Source organism: Rhopilema esculentum, chromosome 4 (genome assembly GCF_057945365.1).
Source record: "Rhopilema esculentum isolate cy_ngs chromosome 4, ASM5794536v1, whole genome shotgun sequence".
NCBI lineage: Eukaryota > Metazoa > Cnidaria > Scyphozoa > Rhizostomeae > Rhizostomatidae > Rhopilema > Rhopilema esculentum.
The window spans coordinates 7,688,358-7,706,422 of NC_142818.1; the positions used below are offsets into that span (position 1 = coordinate 7,688,358).

General features: G+C 35.7%; 3 protein-coding genes across 3 annotated transcripts; all 3 read right to left on the minus strand.

The window, feature by feature from the left end:
* Window positions 1-2,025: 2,025 nt before the first annotated feature.
* Window positions 2,026-3,238, minus strand: LOC148960354 (uncharacterized). Its single transcript, XM_089115439.1, has 2 exons — window positions 2,505-3,238; window positions 2,026-2,366 (listed from the first exon to the last, which is right to left on the minus strand). The coding sequence occupies exons 1-2, from the start codon at window positions 2,750-2,752 to the stop codon at window positions 2,234-2,236; spliced, it is 381 nt and encodes a 126-aa protein (XP_088971565.1). The 5' UTR covers window positions 2,753-3,238; the 3' UTR covers window positions 2,026-2,233.
* A 2,745-nt stretch (window positions 3,239-5,983) lies between these two features.
* LOC135690871 (uncharacterized) lies at window positions 5,984-8,191 on the minus strand. Its single transcript, XM_089115533.1, has 5 exons — window positions 8,172-8,191; window positions 7,748-7,882; window positions 7,026-7,166; window positions 6,793-6,877; window positions 5,984-6,634 (listed from the first exon to the last, which is right to left on the minus strand). The coding sequence occupies exons 1-5, from the start codon at window positions 8,189-8,191 to the stop codon at window positions 5,984-5,986; spliced, it is 1,032 nt and encodes a 343-aa protein (XP_088971659.1).
* On the minus strand, window positions 7,858-9,782 carry LOC135690682 (uncharacterized). The gene is made up of 3 exons (XM_065208307.2): window positions 9,356-9,782; window positions 9,110-9,217; window positions 7,858-8,482 (listed from the first exon to the last, which is right to left on the minus strand). Exons 1-3 carry the CDS (start codon window positions 9,601-9,603, stop codon window positions 8,338-8,340), a joined length of 501 nt encoding a protein of 166 aa, XP_065064379.2. The 5' UTR covers window positions 9,604-9,782; the 3' UTR covers window positions 7,858-8,337.
* Window positions 9,783-18,065: the final 8,283 nt, after the last annotated feature.

An 18,065-nucleotide genomic window follows, 5' to 3' on the forward strand; every position in this document is an offset into this window, starting at 1 on the left:
TGTTTTGCTTCTATTATTCTTCTGAGTAGTCCATCTTTTCTCCTGAAGAAAGTACAAACAAGAATATTTTGAGCTTACTTCTAGGCAGATAATATTCCAGTACTTTTTTACGTGCTTCAAAAGTTCAAAAGTACCACATTTTTACAAAAAATGAGATTCAATGATTGAAGTTGAATGTTATTACCTGAAAAGCTCTGCAAGCTCTGCTTTTAAACTTGCAAGTGATTGGTTTAGCTGGTTACATTCATTGCAAGGACACGTGAATTCTTGAACTTTCTGAGCATTGCATCCATTTGCATCAGTCATTACGTCACTGGCAGCATTTCTAAAAAAGGATTCACTCATGAAAAGTATGATTCAGAATTTCTTCTTGCAGAATTTAATGAAAACTGAAATCAAATGAGTTCAAATATGGCAAGTACAGAAAAATCAAACAAAAGTTTCTAGAATTTTCCATAGCATGGCAGAACCATTTTCACAAAATATAAAAAAACAAGTTTTGAATTTTTATAGCGTTTTGAAGAAACTGCGGCCCCTAACTCTTTACGACTCGAACAATTTTGTGCCCAAATCTGTCAATTTCCACCGTTTTCGATGAATATCTTGGCCAGGTCACAGATACTATGGCTGGGTTAAAACTTTATTGGTTTTATAAATAATATAAGAAAGAATCAGGGAACCTATCATAGTTAATAAAAATACGACATACGTGTAAACGTAACACAACAAGAAATTCTGTATAGGACATAGGGATAGAGGTACGATGCAAGAAAAAACTTTCTACGATGAATTTCGTAGAAATTTTCTACGATCAAACGTCTGAAAAACCCTTTCTTTTTGTCTATTGAATAATAAACCTGGCACTTCTTCCTTGGATTCGCTTGAAAATAAATTGTTTACACGTACCTTTCATAGGAATGCAAGAGATGATAGTCGTCGCAATATTCTCCCTCTGATTGTTGTGTATTGTACGACACTTCACCATCACTCAAGAGTGGTTGCTCTATGTCATTAGAGGGTGCTTGTTCCTCTTCATAGTCACTGAAAAATAAGAAAATTTAAAGTTTGAAAAAAACAAAACAAAGACTTTCCCACAAGTTCTACAGATCTTCATTTCCTCAGTGTGCAGAGACAAAACTTATAAAACCCAGGCGGTTCCGTGAATCAGGGATAATATCAATGACACTGTTATGATGTTGATAACTCAATGGCTGTAGCTATATGGGGATTATTAACTGCATATGACTTTCCCTATAGACTCAAACGCCAATTAACTAATTAAGGGACAACATATCATCAACAACAAAATTGGGCCCAAGTGACCTTTTACTTGAGGAGACGATGTCTCATCAAGTATATTTGGCATTGGACCTTAGTTTTAGAAGCATTAACTTATATGATATATCTATGACTATATGCACATTATAATAATTTTGCAGAATTGTTTGCAATGAATCCTTTCTACAAAAGATATCACCAAGAAGAATTACCTCTGAGCGTCTTCCAAGCATTCATCTTCTTCGTTGTATTCAACATCTTTTAGTTCCGGATTCCATGCATCAGCTGGAAGGTAATCTGCGGTTTCCCCTGAATCTTCAGCGGAAATCGGTTGCTCAGCATTGCTAGGAGAGCTAAGAAAAAAATGGAGAAATAATAATCAGATATGAAAATATTTGTCAGAATTACTTTTAAAAATGCTTATCAAACTAAAATAGCCAGAGTCAGTAACTGTAATAAAATAAAAAATGGTAGTTAAATGCGCCAAAAAGCGATAAATGTTCAGAAGATGCAAAAATAATTGAAATTTTAAGAAATTAAACAAAGTTCAGGTATGGCGGATAAAAACAGCCAAGGAAAGGTCTTCCGCCTAAGAAAAACCTCTTTTGATCCAAACAAGTAAGGCAAAGATAAAGCAAACAAATAACTAATAATTTAATAGTAACAAAATTTTAGATTTTTCCGTTCCACTATTTAAGAAGTTTTCATTGTCAAATATTCGTCAAGAATATCACTGATTGTGAAATTTTTTGAACAATCTTTATTTTTAACTTCCTCAATGAGTTATTGAGCTCAAAACCATCTAAATGTTGTTTTTAAAGAAAGGGAAAGCCTGAGAATATCTAATTGATTATTTAATATTGATTTCTAATATCTTTATTATTCAAAAGCATTAAAATATTGCATTGAAAAAAAGGCCAGCGAGAAAATATTTCTTTGAATATTAACTGAAGCCTTAGCGTTGAAAATTACGAACTAACCTTTGTTCTTCATCAGAAGTTTCGCCAAATTCGTAAAACTCATCGGCATCTGCATAAATTGATCCATCTGAGACAGCAGACGCACTGCATGAATTCAAGGCGTCCTTCCTAAGAAAGAAATCCAGGATTTTGTAAGCTTTTAAGAAAAGGTTTGTAATAACACAGTTATAAACATAAATAATCCACAAAGATGTTTTAGCTTCACAATCTTGAATAATACTTTAAAGATTAATCTGAAAATCTTACCTTGAAAAACTGCCATCGTGGTTTCCTGCAGCTACGTTTTCGTCAAGATCATCACCCTCTCGACTGAAGGTCTGCAGCAAATCGTGAAAAATCGAGCCTTCTCCATCCTGACCATCTGAAACAACTCTCTTTGTGTCTTGGCACGAGGCATCTTGGGTTTTGAACACATCCTCAGCAACTCTGAAAGGCTCTATCTGGATACGTTGATTGTTAGGTTGGTCTAAAGAAACCTTGAGTAAATCTTCCATCTTCAGTGATATCTCAATTTTGATATATCAACAAACACTAGTATATTTCGATCACTGCCTGAACGTAGCTCTGTTCATTCGAATCTCAGCTTGTAGGCAATGAACTATCAAACGCGACGCTATTTATTTCTTACTACATCAATCTGACGTAGCAAATATTACGTCACAATTACACTTGCTGCATTAGCGACTGTGACGTGATTGAATTAAATGCATGCAAAACAAACACTAGTGATTCGGGAAAAGTGCGCCTTTAATCTATTTTTGGAACAAGTGCGGCTTCTATCTAAAACTGATTATGTAACTCGTAGTACATTCAGATTAACTACAATGTCATCTTTAAAACTTCACATCGCGAACCATTGTATTGCTTATGTTTCTTTACACTTGTTTCTGCTTTTTTATACAAGTTGTAGCCTTTATCAATTGTTTACACCATTCACCATTCCAAACTTCGTGGAATAGCGCCAAAAATCATTGTGTAACACGATCCAAGGCATTACAGTTTGATAAAAATCAAAAGAAGCCATAACGATATTTTTAAAACCAATGATTCAACTGAAGCAAATCGCACTGAGGTCCCCCCCCCCCCCCCCCCCCCCCCCGGGGAAATCAACCAACTGAAGTTAAAGAACAAAAATTATCCTTGTCACAACTTGCTATTCTGTTCAACATGCAAAACAAAGTTGGGTGATACCCTCGGGGAGGGGGTACTCAACATTATGGCCTGACAGGGGGTCCGGTCAGGGTCAAAGAGGGCCAATGCTAAAATTTTTGAAAACTACCTTCAAATGGTAGCATCCATTTCTTTGTGATCTCCTGGTCCTTTTTTGACAAATTGTTCTTGTTTCGGGAAAAATAAGTCTTGTTCATTACCTATAACAAATTGCAAGCTAAACTGAGCAGTTCAGTTATTTTCGCAAATTGGGCCATTTAGTAACCATTTGGTTTGACCCTCAAACGGACAGAACCCCCTGTCAGGCCTTAATGGGAGTATCTCCCCGGGATGATACCTTCTTACAGTCGGTAGATAAGGGCCTCATGTGCATTGGTTACACCACTGGCTGAATATTTTGTAGGTATACCCTATAATATTCCTGTTATATATCCAATTTCTTATAACATTTTGGAAAATTTCGTTGTTAATGACACCACGTTTCACAGTGACCATTGCAACTTCAAGAGTTATGCACGACTAGAATGAATCTTAGGCAGCGAGGTAGTGATATGGTGAAAAAGCCCCATGAAATTCAATGATTTGTATTCTGCAATTGTTAGACTTGAATAGATCAGGTAAGATCGACAAAGTAATCGAGTAAAAACATAGGTTCCTTGCTACACGATTCAATAATCAAAGACAACGGTCATCGCCTGCCCAAAGTTCCTAAGTTTCACTTTCTTTGACAAAAAAATACTCAAGCATTTTTTGACAAAATTCATGACAGAATCTGGCCAAATCATGACTCTCACCTACATCAGATTGATGCCTTGAAGGAGTATCAAAACGAAGTCGCAATATAATCATTTTTATATATTAGATAGACGTCTTTAACTAAGTATTTCGAGAATCTAACAAGAATAATAGAAAAACATTTCCTTCAGCTTACTGATGCAGAGAAAAGACCCGATATCTCTGGAAAGCAAAGCGTATCAAAGAAATAAAAGCTTTTTAAGCTTTCAAGGATCATGTGCGCTCGCAGACCTTCTCATTCTAAAGTCTAAGTATATTGTACCACATGGTCTGTTTTAACACGGTAAATAGCAAAATGTTATGTAGAAACTAGTTACAATGAAATTTGTAGATGTAAGATGGGAATGTCATAACTTGGTCCAATTCCTGCCAGAAAACTTTGAAACACGCACTTGCCCAAGTGAGTTTGGAAAGAAAAAAGAGTTACAAGTTCTCTAAAGCGCATCCGCCTTCCAAGACAATGTTAGTTGTAGAGTCAAAAAATGTAACTTTTTGAAATAAACTAATTAGACAGGACATATAGCCTGACAATCTAACATTCAGCATAATGTTTGCTTTCTTGTCGGATTCTTGTAGAAAGGGCTCCAGAATTTCTTAATTTTTTGAGAATGTCTTTTTGAAAATGCCTGGATGTCACGTGACAGATGACGTCTCTTAATAGAATAATGAAAAAACAAAATAATCGTTGGCTATTCACTGGGGAATTATTCTTAATGAAAACGAGATATTTGACTCGTCTTATTGCAAGATCCTTTCTATGCTTTTTCAGTCAAATTCTTAATATTTAGTTCATTCAGATCTAACTTGGAAAAGTAGCAATAGCCAAATTTGAAAAAGGAAGTCACTGTTTCACGAGTCAGTCACGTCTAGTTCGGAAAACGAAAATTCTTGCTCCCTCTCTCAACCAGACAATAAGTTATCTGCATTTTAATGTGGCACTTAGTCTTTAGAATGTATTTTAAGGATCTTCGTACAGTCTTGGCTGAAGTTGCATGATTTTATTCATCGGTAAATTAATTTTCAAATTAATGCAAGCAAAGAGAATCCAACGAGATTTGCTGCCAGAATCCTTCGAAGCGCTCCTAACAATCTCACAATTCTATTTTGAAAAAGGCGAAGCTCGTAATATTGAATACAACAGCATCGTTGCGAGGGGGATGCTATTGGAAATGTCCTAATGTGCCAATATTTAGGCAAGGATTGAGCAGCGTTCGTCCCAACATAAAAATTCCCCCTGGAGTAGCTTTATTCAACGTTTATCAAACGCATAGTTTCTCTATTAAAGCAATTCGTATATATTTGTTAAAGCTCTACCTAGTGCGTGCAGTTGTGTATGTTTTAACCTCCGTACCAGATTTAATGTGCAACTTAAACTTTGCACAGGAGAAACAGCTAAAAGCTTTTCAAAGAAAGTCTCAGTCAATTAGATCCTTCCACGTCGATAAAAGTTTATTGTTTTTAATTGACGGAAACATCGGTTTTATCTTTTACATTCAAAGAAGGATTTTATTTCGGTGTTGCCCATCATGGCCCACCGAACAGCAATTGTCACAAGATTAGAGACTCTATCTTACCGAGCAAAACTATTGATCTAAAACGTCCATTATTCAACATTTCTCTGTTTTTCTTTGTAACAATACATCTCAAACCATTAAAAAAGAATAAATTTTAAGCCATAAAATCCAGTGGTACAGAAAGAAAAGACAATTTTCAAACCAGATCAACCAAGTATTGTAAAATAACAGTTATATACAACAAAGTCAGTCTTTATCTACACGAATGCAAAAGAAAGAGAGGAATCTTCTCTTCCATTTACTTTTAGATGTTTTCAGTTTCTCTTCCTTAATCTTCACTTCCTCTTCTAAACAGGCACCTTCTTCTTTCAAGCCTGCAATCATGCGATCTTGCATCTCCAAAGCATGGGACATTTCTGCATTAACATATTTTTTCTTTGCAAGCTCTTCGTAGACATCGACAAATTCTTTGTCGTTCTTCAGCTTATTCTTCAGAATTTTCTCACGGCTTTTTGCCAAGTGCCCCATGATCAAGCTCTTTTTGTCTTTTGCTGAATGCAAAGCCATCTTTAGACGGGCAAGACAAACTTGTTTGGCGTTCAGCTCTTCCTTGAAACTTTTCCTCTGCTCAACAAGTTGGGCTTGTAAGCATTCAAAATTTTCTGAGCTTTGCCTATTCGTTTGATGAAAGAAGAGCAACTTGCCAGCGTAGGTCTCATTGGCCTGGGTCAACCCAATTTTGAAAAGCTCCAAGTTCATTGCTTCTTTGTTCAACTGAGAGTTTGCTTGGTTGAGGTCAAAATCAGCCATTTCCATGTCAAATTGGGCCCCTCTAACCCTATCGTTGGATATGAGAACTTGGCGTCTCAGCTCATCCATTATATTGCTGTAGTCGTTCTAAAATGGAAGTAAATATTTATTGGCTAGCTGAAGTGAGTTTTTGTCATCAAATACATGAAAACGATCTTTATTATATTGATTTACTATGATAAACAAGAAAATTATATTCAAGGAAAGTAAGGTCGATCTGATCTGAATAAATTACAAAAACTTACGTCCACCATCTTTGAGTAGAAGCTCAGTTTCTCATTCTGCACTTGTTTTGCTTCTATTATTCTTCTGAGTAGTCCATCTTTTCTCCTGAAGAAAGTACAAACAAGAATATTTTGAGCTTACTTCTAGGCAGATAATATTCCAGTACTTTTTTACTGTTTTATGTTTCAAAAGTTCAAAAGTACCACATTTTTACAAAAAATGAGATTCAATGGTTGAAGTTGAATGTCATTACCTGAAAAGCTCTGCAAGCTCTGCTTTTAAACTTGCAAGTGATTGGTTTAGCTGGTTACATTCATTGTAAGGACACGTGAATTCTTGAACTTTCTGAGCATTGCATCCATTTGCATCAGTCATTACGTCACTGGCAGCATTTCTAAAAAAGGATTCACTCATGAAAAGTATGATTCAGAATTTCTTCTTGCAGAATTTAATGAAAACTGAAATCAAATGAGTTCAAATATGGCAAGTACAGAAAAATCAAACAAAAGTTTCAAGAATTTTCCATAGCGTGGCAGAACCATTTTCACAAAATATAAAAAAACAAGTTTTGAATTTTTATAGCGTTTTAGAGAAACTGCGGCCCCTAACTCTTTACGACTCGAACAATTTAATGCCCAAATCTGTCAATATCCACCGTTTTCTATGAAAATCTTGGCCAGGTCACAGATTCTATGGCTGGGTTAAAACTTTATTGGTTTTACAAATAACATAAGAAAGAATCAGGGAACCTATCATAGTTAATAAAAATACGACATACGTGTAAACGTAACACAACAAGAAATTCTGTATAGGACATAGGGATAGAGGTACGATGTAAGAAAAAACTTTCTACGATAAATTTCGTAGAAATTTTCTACGATCAAACGTCTGAAAAACCCTTTCTTTTTGTCTATTGAATGATAAACCTGGCACTTCTTCCTTGGATTCGCTTGAAAATAAATTGTTTACACGTACCTGTCATAGGAATGCAAGAGATGATAGTCGTCGCAATATTCTCCCTCTGATTGTTGTGTATTGTACGACACTTCACCATCACTCAAGAGTGGTTGCTCTATGTCATTAGAGGGTGCTTGTTCCTCTTCATAGTCACTGAAAAATAAGAAAATTTAAAGTTTGAAAAAAACAAAACAAAGACTTTCCCACAAGTTCTACAGATCTTCATTTCCTCAGTGTGCAGAGACAAGACTTATAAAACCCAGGCGGTTCCGTGAATCAGGGATAATATCAATGACACTGTTATGATGTTGATAACTCAATGGCTGTAGCTATATGGGGATTATTAACTGCATATGACTTTCCCTATAGACTCAAACGCCAATTAACTAATTAAGGGACAACATATCATCAACAAAAAAATTGGGCCCAAGTGACCTTTTACTTGAGGAGACGATGTCTCATCAAGTAGATTTGGCATTGGACCTTAGTTTTAGAAGCATTAACTTATATGATATATCTATGAATATATGCACATTATAATAATTTTGCAGAATTGTTTGCAATGAATCCTTTCTACAAAACTGTTCAAAAGATATCACCAAGAAGAATTACCTCTGAGCGTCTTCCAAGCATTCATCTTCTTCGATGTATTCAACATCTTTTAGTTCCGGATTCCATGCATCAGCTGGAAGGTAATCTGCGGTTTCCCCTGAATCTTCAGCGGAAATCGGTTGCTCAGCATTGCTAGGAGAGCTAAGAAAAAAATTGAGAAATAATAATCAGATATGAAAATATTTGTCAGAATTACTTTTAAAAATGCTTATCAAACTAAAATAGCCAGAGTCAGCAACTGTAATAAAATAAAAAATGGTAGTTAAATGCGCCAAAAAGCGATAAATGTTTAGAAGATGCAAAAACAATTGAAATTTTAAGAAATTAAACAAAGTTCAGGTATGGCGGATAAAAACAGCCAAGGAAAGGTCTTCCGCCTAAGAAAAACCTCTTTTGATCCAAACAAGTAAAGCAAAGATAAAGCAAACAAATAACTAATCATTTAATAGTAACAAAATTTTAGATTTTTCCGTTCCACTATTTAAGAAGTTTTCATTGTCAAATATTCGTCAAGAATATCACTGATTGTGAAATTTTTTGAACAATCTTTATTTTTAACTTCCTCAATGAGTTATTGAGCTCAAAACTATCAAAATGTTGTTTTTAAAGAAAGGGAAAGCCTGAGAATATCTAATTGATTATTTAATATTGATTTCTAATATCTTTATTATTCAAAAGCATTAAAATATTGCATTGAAAAAAAGGCCAGCGAGAAAAGATTTCTTTGAATATTAACTGAAGCCTTGGCGTTGAAAATTACGAACTAACCTTTGTTCTTCATCAGAAGTTTCGCCAAAATCGTAGAACTGATCGGCATCTGCATAAATTGATCCATCTGAGACAGCAGACGCACTGCATGAATTCAAGGCGTCCTTCCTAAGAAAGAAATCCAGGATTTTGTAAGTTATTGAGAAAAGGTTTGTAATAACACAGTTATAAACATAAGTAATCCACAAAGATGTTTCAGCTTCACAATCATGAATAAGACTTTAAAGATTGACCTGAAAATCTTACCTTGAAAAACTGCCATTGTGGTTTCCTTCAGCTACGTTTTCGTCAAGATCATCACCCTCTTGACTGAAGGTCTGCAGCAAATCATGAAAAATCGAGCCTTCTCCATCCCGACCATCTGCAACAACTCTTTTTGTCTCTTGGCACGAGGCATCTTGGGTTTTGAAAACATCCTCAGCAACTCTGAAAGGCTCTGTCTGGATACGTTGATTGTTAGGTTGGTCTAAAGAAACCTTGAGTAAATCTTCCATCTTCAGTGATATCTCAATTTTGATATATCAACAAACACTAGTATATTTCGATCACTGCCTGAACGTAGCTCTGTTCATTCGAATCTCAGCTTGTAGGCAATGAACTATCAAACGCGACGCTATTTATGTCTTACTACATCAATCTGACGTAGCAAATATTACGTCACAATTACACTTGATGCATTAGCGACTGTGACGTGTTGAATTAAATGCATGCCGAACAAACACTAGTCATTCGGGAAAAGTGCGCCTTTTATCTATTTTTGGGACAAGTGCGGCTTCTATCTAAAACTGATTATGTTATTCCTAGTACACTTAGATTCACTACAATGTCATCTTTAAAACTTCACATCGTGAACCATTGTATTGCTTATGTTTCTTTACACTTGTTTCTCCTTTTTTATACAAGTTGTAGCCTTTATCAATTGTTCACACCATTCACCATTCCTAAACTTCGTGGAATAGCGCCAAAAATCATTGTGTAACACGATCCAAGGCATTCCAGTTTGATAACTATGGGTTCCCAATCAAAAGAAGCCATAAAGATATTTTTAAAACCAATGATGCAACTGAAGCAAATCGCATTGAAGTACCCCCCCCCCCCTCCCCGGGGAAATCAACCAACTGAAGTTAAAGAACAAAAACCATCCTTGTCACAACTTGCTATTCTGTTCAACATGCAAAACAAAGTTGGGTGATACCCTCGGGGAGGGGGTACTCAACATTATGGCCTGACAGGGGGTCCGGTCAGGGTCAAAGAGGGCCAACGCTAAAATTTTTGAAAACTACCTTCAAATGGTAGAATCCATTTCTTTGTGATCTCCTGGTCCTTTTTTGACAAATTGTTCTTGTTTCGGGAAAGATAAATCTTGTTCATTATCTATAACAAATCGCAACCTAAACTGAGCGGTTCAGTTATTTTCGAAAATGGGCCATTTGGTAGCCATTTGGTATGACCCTCAAACGGGCAGAACCCCCTGTCAGGCCTTAATGGGAGTATCCCCCCGGGGTGATACCTTCTTACAGTCGGTAGATAAGGGCCTCATGTGCATTGGTTACACCACTGGCTGAATATTTTGTAGGCATATCCTATAATATTCCTCTTATACATCCAATTTCTTATAACATTTTGGAAAATTTCGTTGTTAATGACACTACGTTTCACAGTGACCATTGCAACTTCAAGAGTTGTGCACGACTAGAATGAATTTTAGGCAGCGAGGTAGTGATATGGTGCAAAAGCCTCATGAAATTCAATGATTTGTATTCTGCAATTGTTAGACTTGAATAGATCAGTTAAGATCGACAAAGTAATCGAGTAAAAACCTAGGTTCCTTGCTACACGATTCAGTAATCAAAGACAACGGTCATCGCCTGCCCAAAGTTCCTAAGTTTCACTTTCTTGGACAAAAAAATACTCAACCATTTTTCGACAAAATTCATGACAGAATCTGGCCAAATCATGACTCTCACCTATATCAGATTGATGCCTTAAAGGAGTATCAAAACGAAGTCGCAATATAATCATTTTTATATATTAGATAGACGTCTTTACCTAAGTATTTCAAGAATCTAACAAGAATAATAGAAAAACATTTCTTTCAGCCAACTGATGCAGAGAAGAGACCCGACATCTCTGGAAAGCAAAGCGTATCAAAGAAATAAAAGCATTTTAAGCTTTTAAGGATCATGTGCGCTCACAGGCCTTCTCATTATAAATTCTAAGTATATTGTACCACATGGTCTGTTTTAACGCGGTAAATAGCAAAATGTTATGTAGAAACAAATTACAATGAAATTTGTAGATGTAAGATGGGAATGTCATAACTTGGTCCAATTCCTGCCAGAATACTTTGAAACACGCACTTGCCAAAGTGAGTTTGGAAAGAATAAAGAGTTACAAGTTCTCTAAAGCGCATCCGCCTTTCAAGACAATGTTAGTTATCAAGTCAGAAAATGTAACTTTTTGAAATAAACTAATTAGACAGGACATAAAGCCTGACAATCTAAAATTCAGCCTAATGTTTGCTTTCTCGTCGGATTCTGTAGAAAGGGCTCCAGAATTTCTTAATTTTTTGAGAATGTCTTTTTGAAAATGCCTGGATGTCACTTGACAGATGAAGTCTCTTAATAGAATAATGAAAAAACAAAATAATCGTTAGCTATTCAATGGGGAATTATTCTTAATTAAAACGAAATATTTCGACTCGTCTTATTGCAAAATCTCGATTTATGTATATCTAAATTTAATTTGCTAAAATAGGCCTTTTTCAATATGACGACATCACAAATTTTGCATGAAAGATCCTATTGCTATAAAACGATACATTGGCATAAATTTGTTTCATAATGACGCTGGAAAAAATGATATAAGCATTTCTTCTATGCTTTTTCAGTCAAATTCTTAATATTTAGTTCATTCAGATCTAACTTGGGAAAGTAGCAATAGCCAAAATTCGAAAAAGGAAGTCACTGTTTCACGAGTCAGTCACGTCTAGTTCGGAAAACGAAAAATCTTGCTCCCTCTCTCAATAAGTTATCTTCATTTTAATGTGGCACTTAGTCTTAAGAATGTATTTTAAGGATCTTCGCACAGTCTTGGCCGAAATTGCATGATTTTCTTCATCGGTAAATTAATTTTCAAATTAATGCAAGCAAAGAGAATCTAACGAGACTTGCTGCCAAAATCCTTCGAAGCGCTCCTAACAATCTCACAATTCTATTTTGAAAAAGGCGAAGCTCGTAATATTGAATACAACAGCATCGCTTCGAGGGGGATGCTATTGGAAATGTCCTAATGTGCCAATATTTAGGCAAGGATTGAGCAGCGTTCGTCCCGACATAAAAATTCCCCCTGAAGTAACTTTATTCAACGTTTATCAAACGCATAGTTTCTCTATTAAAGCAAATCGTATATATTTGTTAAAGCTCTACCTAGTGCGTGCAGTTGTGTGTGTTTTAACCTCCGTGCCAGATTTAATGTGCAACTTAAACTTTGCACAGGAGAAACAGCTAAAAGCTTTTCAAAGAAAGTCTCAGTCAATTAGATCCTTCAACGTCGATAAAAGTTTATTGTTTTTAATTGACGGAAACATCGGTTCTATCTTTTACATTCAAAGAAGGATTTTATTTCGGTGTTGCCCATCATGGCCCATCGAACAGCAATTGTCACAAGATTAGAGACTCTATCTTACCGAGCAAAACTATTGATCTAAAACGTCCGTTATTGAACATTTCTCTATTTTCCTTTGTAACAATACATCTCAAAACATTAAAAAGGATAAATTTTAAGCCATAAAATCCAGTGGTACAGAAAGAAAAGACAATTTTCAAACCAGGTCAATCAAGTATTGTAAAATAACAGTTATATACAACAAACTTCAAAATGCACAACTAAGTCAGTCTTCTTCTACACGAATGCAAAAGAAAGAGAGGAATCTTCTCTTCCATTTACTTTTAGATGTTTTCAGTTTCTCTTCCTTAATCTTCACTTCCTCTTCTAAACAGGCACCTTCTTCTCTCAAGCCTGCAATCATGCGATCTTGCATCTCCAAAGCACGGGACATTTCTGCATTAACATGTTTTTTCTTTGCAAGCTCTTCGTAGACATCGACAAATTCTTTGTCGCTCGTCAGCTTATTCTTCAGAATTTTTTCACGGCTTTTTGCCAAGTGCCCCATGATCAAGCTCTTTTTGTCTTTTGCTGAATGCAAGGCCATCTTAAGACGAGCAAGACGAACTTGCTTGGCGTTCAGCTCTTTCTTGAAACTTTTTCTCTGCTCAACAAGTTGCGCTTGTAAGCATTCAAAATTTTCTGAGCTTTGCCTATTCGTTTGATGAAAGAAGAGCAACTTGCCAGCGTAGGTCTCATTGGCCTGGGTCAACCCAATTTTGAAAAGCTCCAGGTTCATTGCTTCTTTGTTCAACTGAGAGTGTGCTTGGTTGAGGTCAAAATCAGCCATTTCCATGTCAAACTGAGCCCCTCTAACCCTATCGTTGGATATGAGAACTTGGCGTCTCAGTTCATCCATTATATTGCTGTAGTCGTTCTAAAATGGAAGTAAATATTTATTGGCTAGCTGAAGTGAGTTTTTGTCATCAAATACATGAAAACGATCTTTATTATATTGATATACTATGATAAACAAGAAAATTATATTCAAAGAAAAGTAAAGTCGATCTGATCTGAATAAATTACAAAGACTTACGTCCACCATCTTTGAGTAGAAGCTCAGTTTCTCATTCTGCACTTGTTTTGCTTCTATTATTCTTCTGAGTAGTCCATCTTTTCTCCTGAAGAAAGTACAAACAAGAATATTTTGAGCTTACTTCTAGGCAGATAATATTCTAGTACTTTTTTACGTGCTTCAAAAGTTCAAAAGTACCACATTTTTACAAAAAATGAGATTCAATGATTGAAGTTGAATGTTATTACCTGAAAAGCTCTGCAAGCTCTGCTTTTAAACTTGCAAGTGATTGGTTTAGCTGGCTACATTCATTGTAAGGACACGTGAATTCTTGAACTTTCTGAGCATTGCATCCATTTGCATCAGTCATTACGTCACTGGCAGCATTTCTAAAAAAGGATTCACTCATGACAAGTATGATTCAGAATTTCTTCTTGCAGAATTTAATGAAAACTGAAATCAAATGAGTTCAAATAAGGCAAGTACAGAAAATCAAACAACGGTTTCTAGAATTTTCCATTACATGGCAGAACCATTTTCACAAAATAAAAAGTATGCCTAATTATGACAATGTTATGCCTAAATATGTCAATTTCCACCGTTTTCTATGAAAATCTTGGCCAGGTCACAGATTCTATGGCTGGGTTAAAACTTTATTGGTTTTATAAATAACATAAGAAAGAATCAGGGAACCTATCATAGTTAATAAAAATACGACATACGTGTAAACGTAACACAACAAGAAATTATGTATAGGACATAGGGATAGAGGTACGATGTAAGAAAAAACTCTATACGATAAATTTCGTAGAAATTTTCTACGATCAAATGTCTGAAAAACCCTTTCTTTTTGTCAATTGAATAATAAACCTGGCACTTCTTCCTTGGATTCGCTTGAAAATAAATTGTTTACACGTACCTTTCATAGGAATGCAAGAGAAAGTCGTCGTAATATTCTCCCTCTGATTGTTGGGTATTGTACGACACTTCACCATCACTCAAGAGTGGTTGCTCTATGTCATTAGAGGGTGCTTGTTCCTCTTCATAGTCACTGAAAAATAAGAAAATTTAAAGTTTGAAAAAGACAAAACAAAGACTTTCCCACAAGTTCTACAGATCTTCATTTCCTCAGTGTGCAGAGAATAAAATTGGAAAATCCAGACGGTTCCGTGAATCAGGGATAATATCAATGACACTGTTATGGGGATTATTAACTGCATATGACTTTCCCTATAGACTCAAACGCCAATTAACTAATTAAGGGACAACATATCATCAACAAAAAAATTGGGCCCAAGTGACCTTTTACTTGAGGAGACGATGTCTCATCAAGTAGATTTGGCATTCGACCTTAGTTTTAGAAGCATTAACTTATATGATATATCTATATGCACATTATAATAATTTTGCAGAATTGTTTGCAATGAATCCTTTCTACAAAACTGTTCAAAAGATATCACCAAGAAGAATTACCTCTGAGCGTCTTCCAAGCATTCATCTTCTTCGTTGTATTCAACATCTTTTAGTTCCGGATTCCATACATCAGCTGGAAGGTAATCTGCGGTATCCCCTGAATCTTCAGCGGAAATCGGTTGCTCAGCATTGTTAGGAGAGCTAGGAATAAAATGGAGAAATAATAATCAGATATGAAAATATTTGTCAGAAATACTTTTAAAAATGCTGATCAAACTAAAATAGCCAGAGTCAGCAACTGTAATAAAATAAAAAATGGTAGTTAAATGCGCCAAAAAGCGATAAATGTTTAGAAGATGCAAAAACAATTGAAATTTTAAGAAATTAAACAAAGTTCAGGTATGGCGGATAAAAACAGCCAAGGAAAGGTCTTCCGCCTAAGAAAAACCTCTTTTGATCCAAACAAGTAAAGCAAAGATAAAGCAAACAAATAACTAATCATTTAATAGTAACAAAATTTTAGATTTTTCCGTTCCACTATTTAAGAAGTTTTCATTGTCAAATAATCGTCAAGAATATCACTGATTGTGAAATTTTTTGAACAATCTTTATTTTTAACTTCCTCAATGAGTTATTGAGCTCAAAACCATCTAAATGTTGTTTTTAAAGAAAGGGAAAGCCTGAGAATATCTAATTGATTATTTAATATTGATTTCTAATATCTTTATTATTCAAAAGCATTAAAATATTGCATTGAAAAAAAGGCCAGCGAGAAAATATTTCTTTGAATATTAACTGAAGCCTTAGCGTTGAAAATTACGAACTAACCTTTGTTCTTCATCAGAAGTTTCGCCAAAATCGTAGAACTGATCGGCATCTGCATAAATTGATCCATCTGAGACAGCAGACGCACTGTATGAATTCAAGGCGTCCTTCCTAAGAAAGAAATTCAGGATTTTGTAAGCTATTAAGAAAAGGTTTGTAATAACGCAGTTATAAACATAAATAATCCACAAAGATGTTTTAGCTTCACAATCTTGAATAATACTTTGAATATTAATCTGAAAATCTTACCTTGAAAAACTGCCATCGTGGTTTCCTGCAGCTACGTTTTCGTCAAGATCATCACCCTCTCGACTGAAGGTCTGCAGCAAATCGTGAAAAATCGAGCCTTCTCCATCCCGACCATCTGCAACAACTCTTTTTGTCTCTTGGCACGAGGCATCTTGAGTTTTGAAAACATCCTCAGCAACTCTGAAAGGCTCTGTCTGGATACGCTGATTGTTAGGTTGGTCTAAAGAAACCTTGAGTAAATCTTCCATCTTCAGTGATATCAGAATTTTGATATATCAACAAACACTAGTATATTTCGATCACAGCCTGAACGTAGCTCTGTTCATTCGAATCTCAGCTTGTAGGCAATGAACTATCAAACGCGACGCTATTTATGTCTTACTGGATCAATCTGACGTAGCAAATATTACGTCACAATTACACTTGATGCATTAGCGACTGTGACGTGATTGAATTAAATGCATACAAAACAAACACTAGTCATTCGGGAAAAGTGCGCCTTTTATCTATTTTCGGGATAGGTGCGGGTTCTATCTAAAACTGATTATGTTATTCCTAGTACACTTAGATTCACTACAATGTCATCTTTAAAACTTCACATCGTGAACCATTGTATTGCTTATGTTTTTTTACACTTGTTTCTGCTTTTTTATACAAGTTGTAGCCTTTATCAATTGTTCACACCATTCACCATTCCTAAACTTCGTGGAATAGCGCCAAAAATCATTGTGTAACACGATCCAAGGCATTCCAGTTTGATAACTATGGGTTCCCAATCAAAAGAAGCCATAAAGATATTTTTAAAACGAATGATGCAACTGAAGCAAATAGCACTGAAGTACCCCCCCCCCCCTCCCAGGGGGAATCAACCAACTGAAGTTAAAGAACAAAAACCATCCTTGTCACAACTTGCTATTCTGTTCAACATGCAAAACAAAGTTGGGTGATACCCTCGGGGAGGGGGTACTCAACATTATGGCCTGACAGGGGGTCCGGTCAGGGTCAAAGAGGGTCAAAGAGGGCCAACGCTAAAATTTTTGAAAACTACCTTCAAATGGTAGCATCCATTTCTTTGTGATCTCCTGGTCCTTTTTTGACAAATTGTTCTTGTTTCGGGAAAGATAAATCTTGTTCATTATCTATAACAAATCGCAACCTAAACTGAGCGGTTCAGTTATTTTCGAAAATGGGCCATTTGGTAGCCATTTGGTGTGACCCTCAAACGGGCAGAACCCCCTGTCGGGCCTTAATGAGAGTATCCCCCGGGGTGATACCTTCTTACAGTCGGTTGATAAGGGCCTCATGTGCATTGGTTACACCACTGGCTGAATATTTTGTAGGTATATCCTATAATATTCCTGTTATATATCCAATTTCTTATAACATTTTGGAAAATTTCGTTGTTAATGACACCACGTTTCACAGTGACCATTGCAACTTCAAGAGTTGTGCACGACTAGAATGAATTTTAGGCAGCGAGGTAGTGATATGGTGAAAAAGCCCCATGAAATTCAATGTTTTGTTTTCTGCAATTGTTAGATTTAAATAGATCAGGTAAGATCGACAAAGTAATCGAGTAAAAACCTAGGTCCCTTGCCACACGATTAAGTAATCAAAGACAACGGTCATCGCCTGCCCAAAGTTCCTAGGTTTCACTTTCTTGGACAAAAAAATACTCAAGCATTTTTTGACAAAATTCATGACAGAATCTGGCCAAATCATGACTCTTACCTATATCAGATTGATGCCTTAAAGGAGTATCAAAACGAAGTCGCAATATAATCATTT

What these genes read in the sequence shown, in the direction of transcription:
- LOC148960354 (XM_089115439.1), bottom strand. Translation starts at nt 2,752, where the DNA reads ATGGAAGATTTACTCAAGGTTTCTTTAGACCAACCTAACAATCAACGT. An exon ending in CACGATGGCAGTTTTTCAAG is followed by an intron (nt 2,367 to 2,504) that starts GTAAGATTTTCA and finishes TTTCTTTCTTAG; the next exon opens with GAAGGACGCCTTGAATTCAT.
- LOC135690871 (XM_089115533.1), bottom strand. Translation starts at nt 8,191, where the DNA reads ATGAGACATCGTCTCCTCAA. An exon ending in CTCTTGCATTCCTATGACAG is followed by an intron (nt 7,167 to 7,747) that starts GTACGTGTAAAC and finishes ATCCTTTTTTAG; the next exon opens with AAATGCTGCCAGTGACGTAA. An exon ending in TCTACTCAAAGATGGTGGAC is followed by an intron (nt 6,635 to 6,792) that starts GTAAGTTTTTGT and finishes CTTCCATTTTAG; the next exon opens with AACGACTACAGCAATATAAT.
- LOC135690682 (XM_065208307.2), bottom strand. Translation starts at nt 9,603, where the DNA reads ATGGAAGATTTACTCAAGGTTTCTTTAGACCAACCTAACAATCAACGT. An exon ending in CACAATGGCAGTTTTTCAAG is followed by an intron (nt 9,218 to 9,355) that starts GTAAGATTTTCA and finishes TTTCTTTCTTAG; the next exon opens with GAAGGACGCCTTGAATTCAT. An exon ending in ACTTCTGATGAAGAACAAAG is followed by an intron (nt 8,483 to 9,109) that starts GTTAGTTCGTAA and finishes TTTTTTTCTTAG; the next exon opens with CTCTCCTAGCAATGCTGAGC.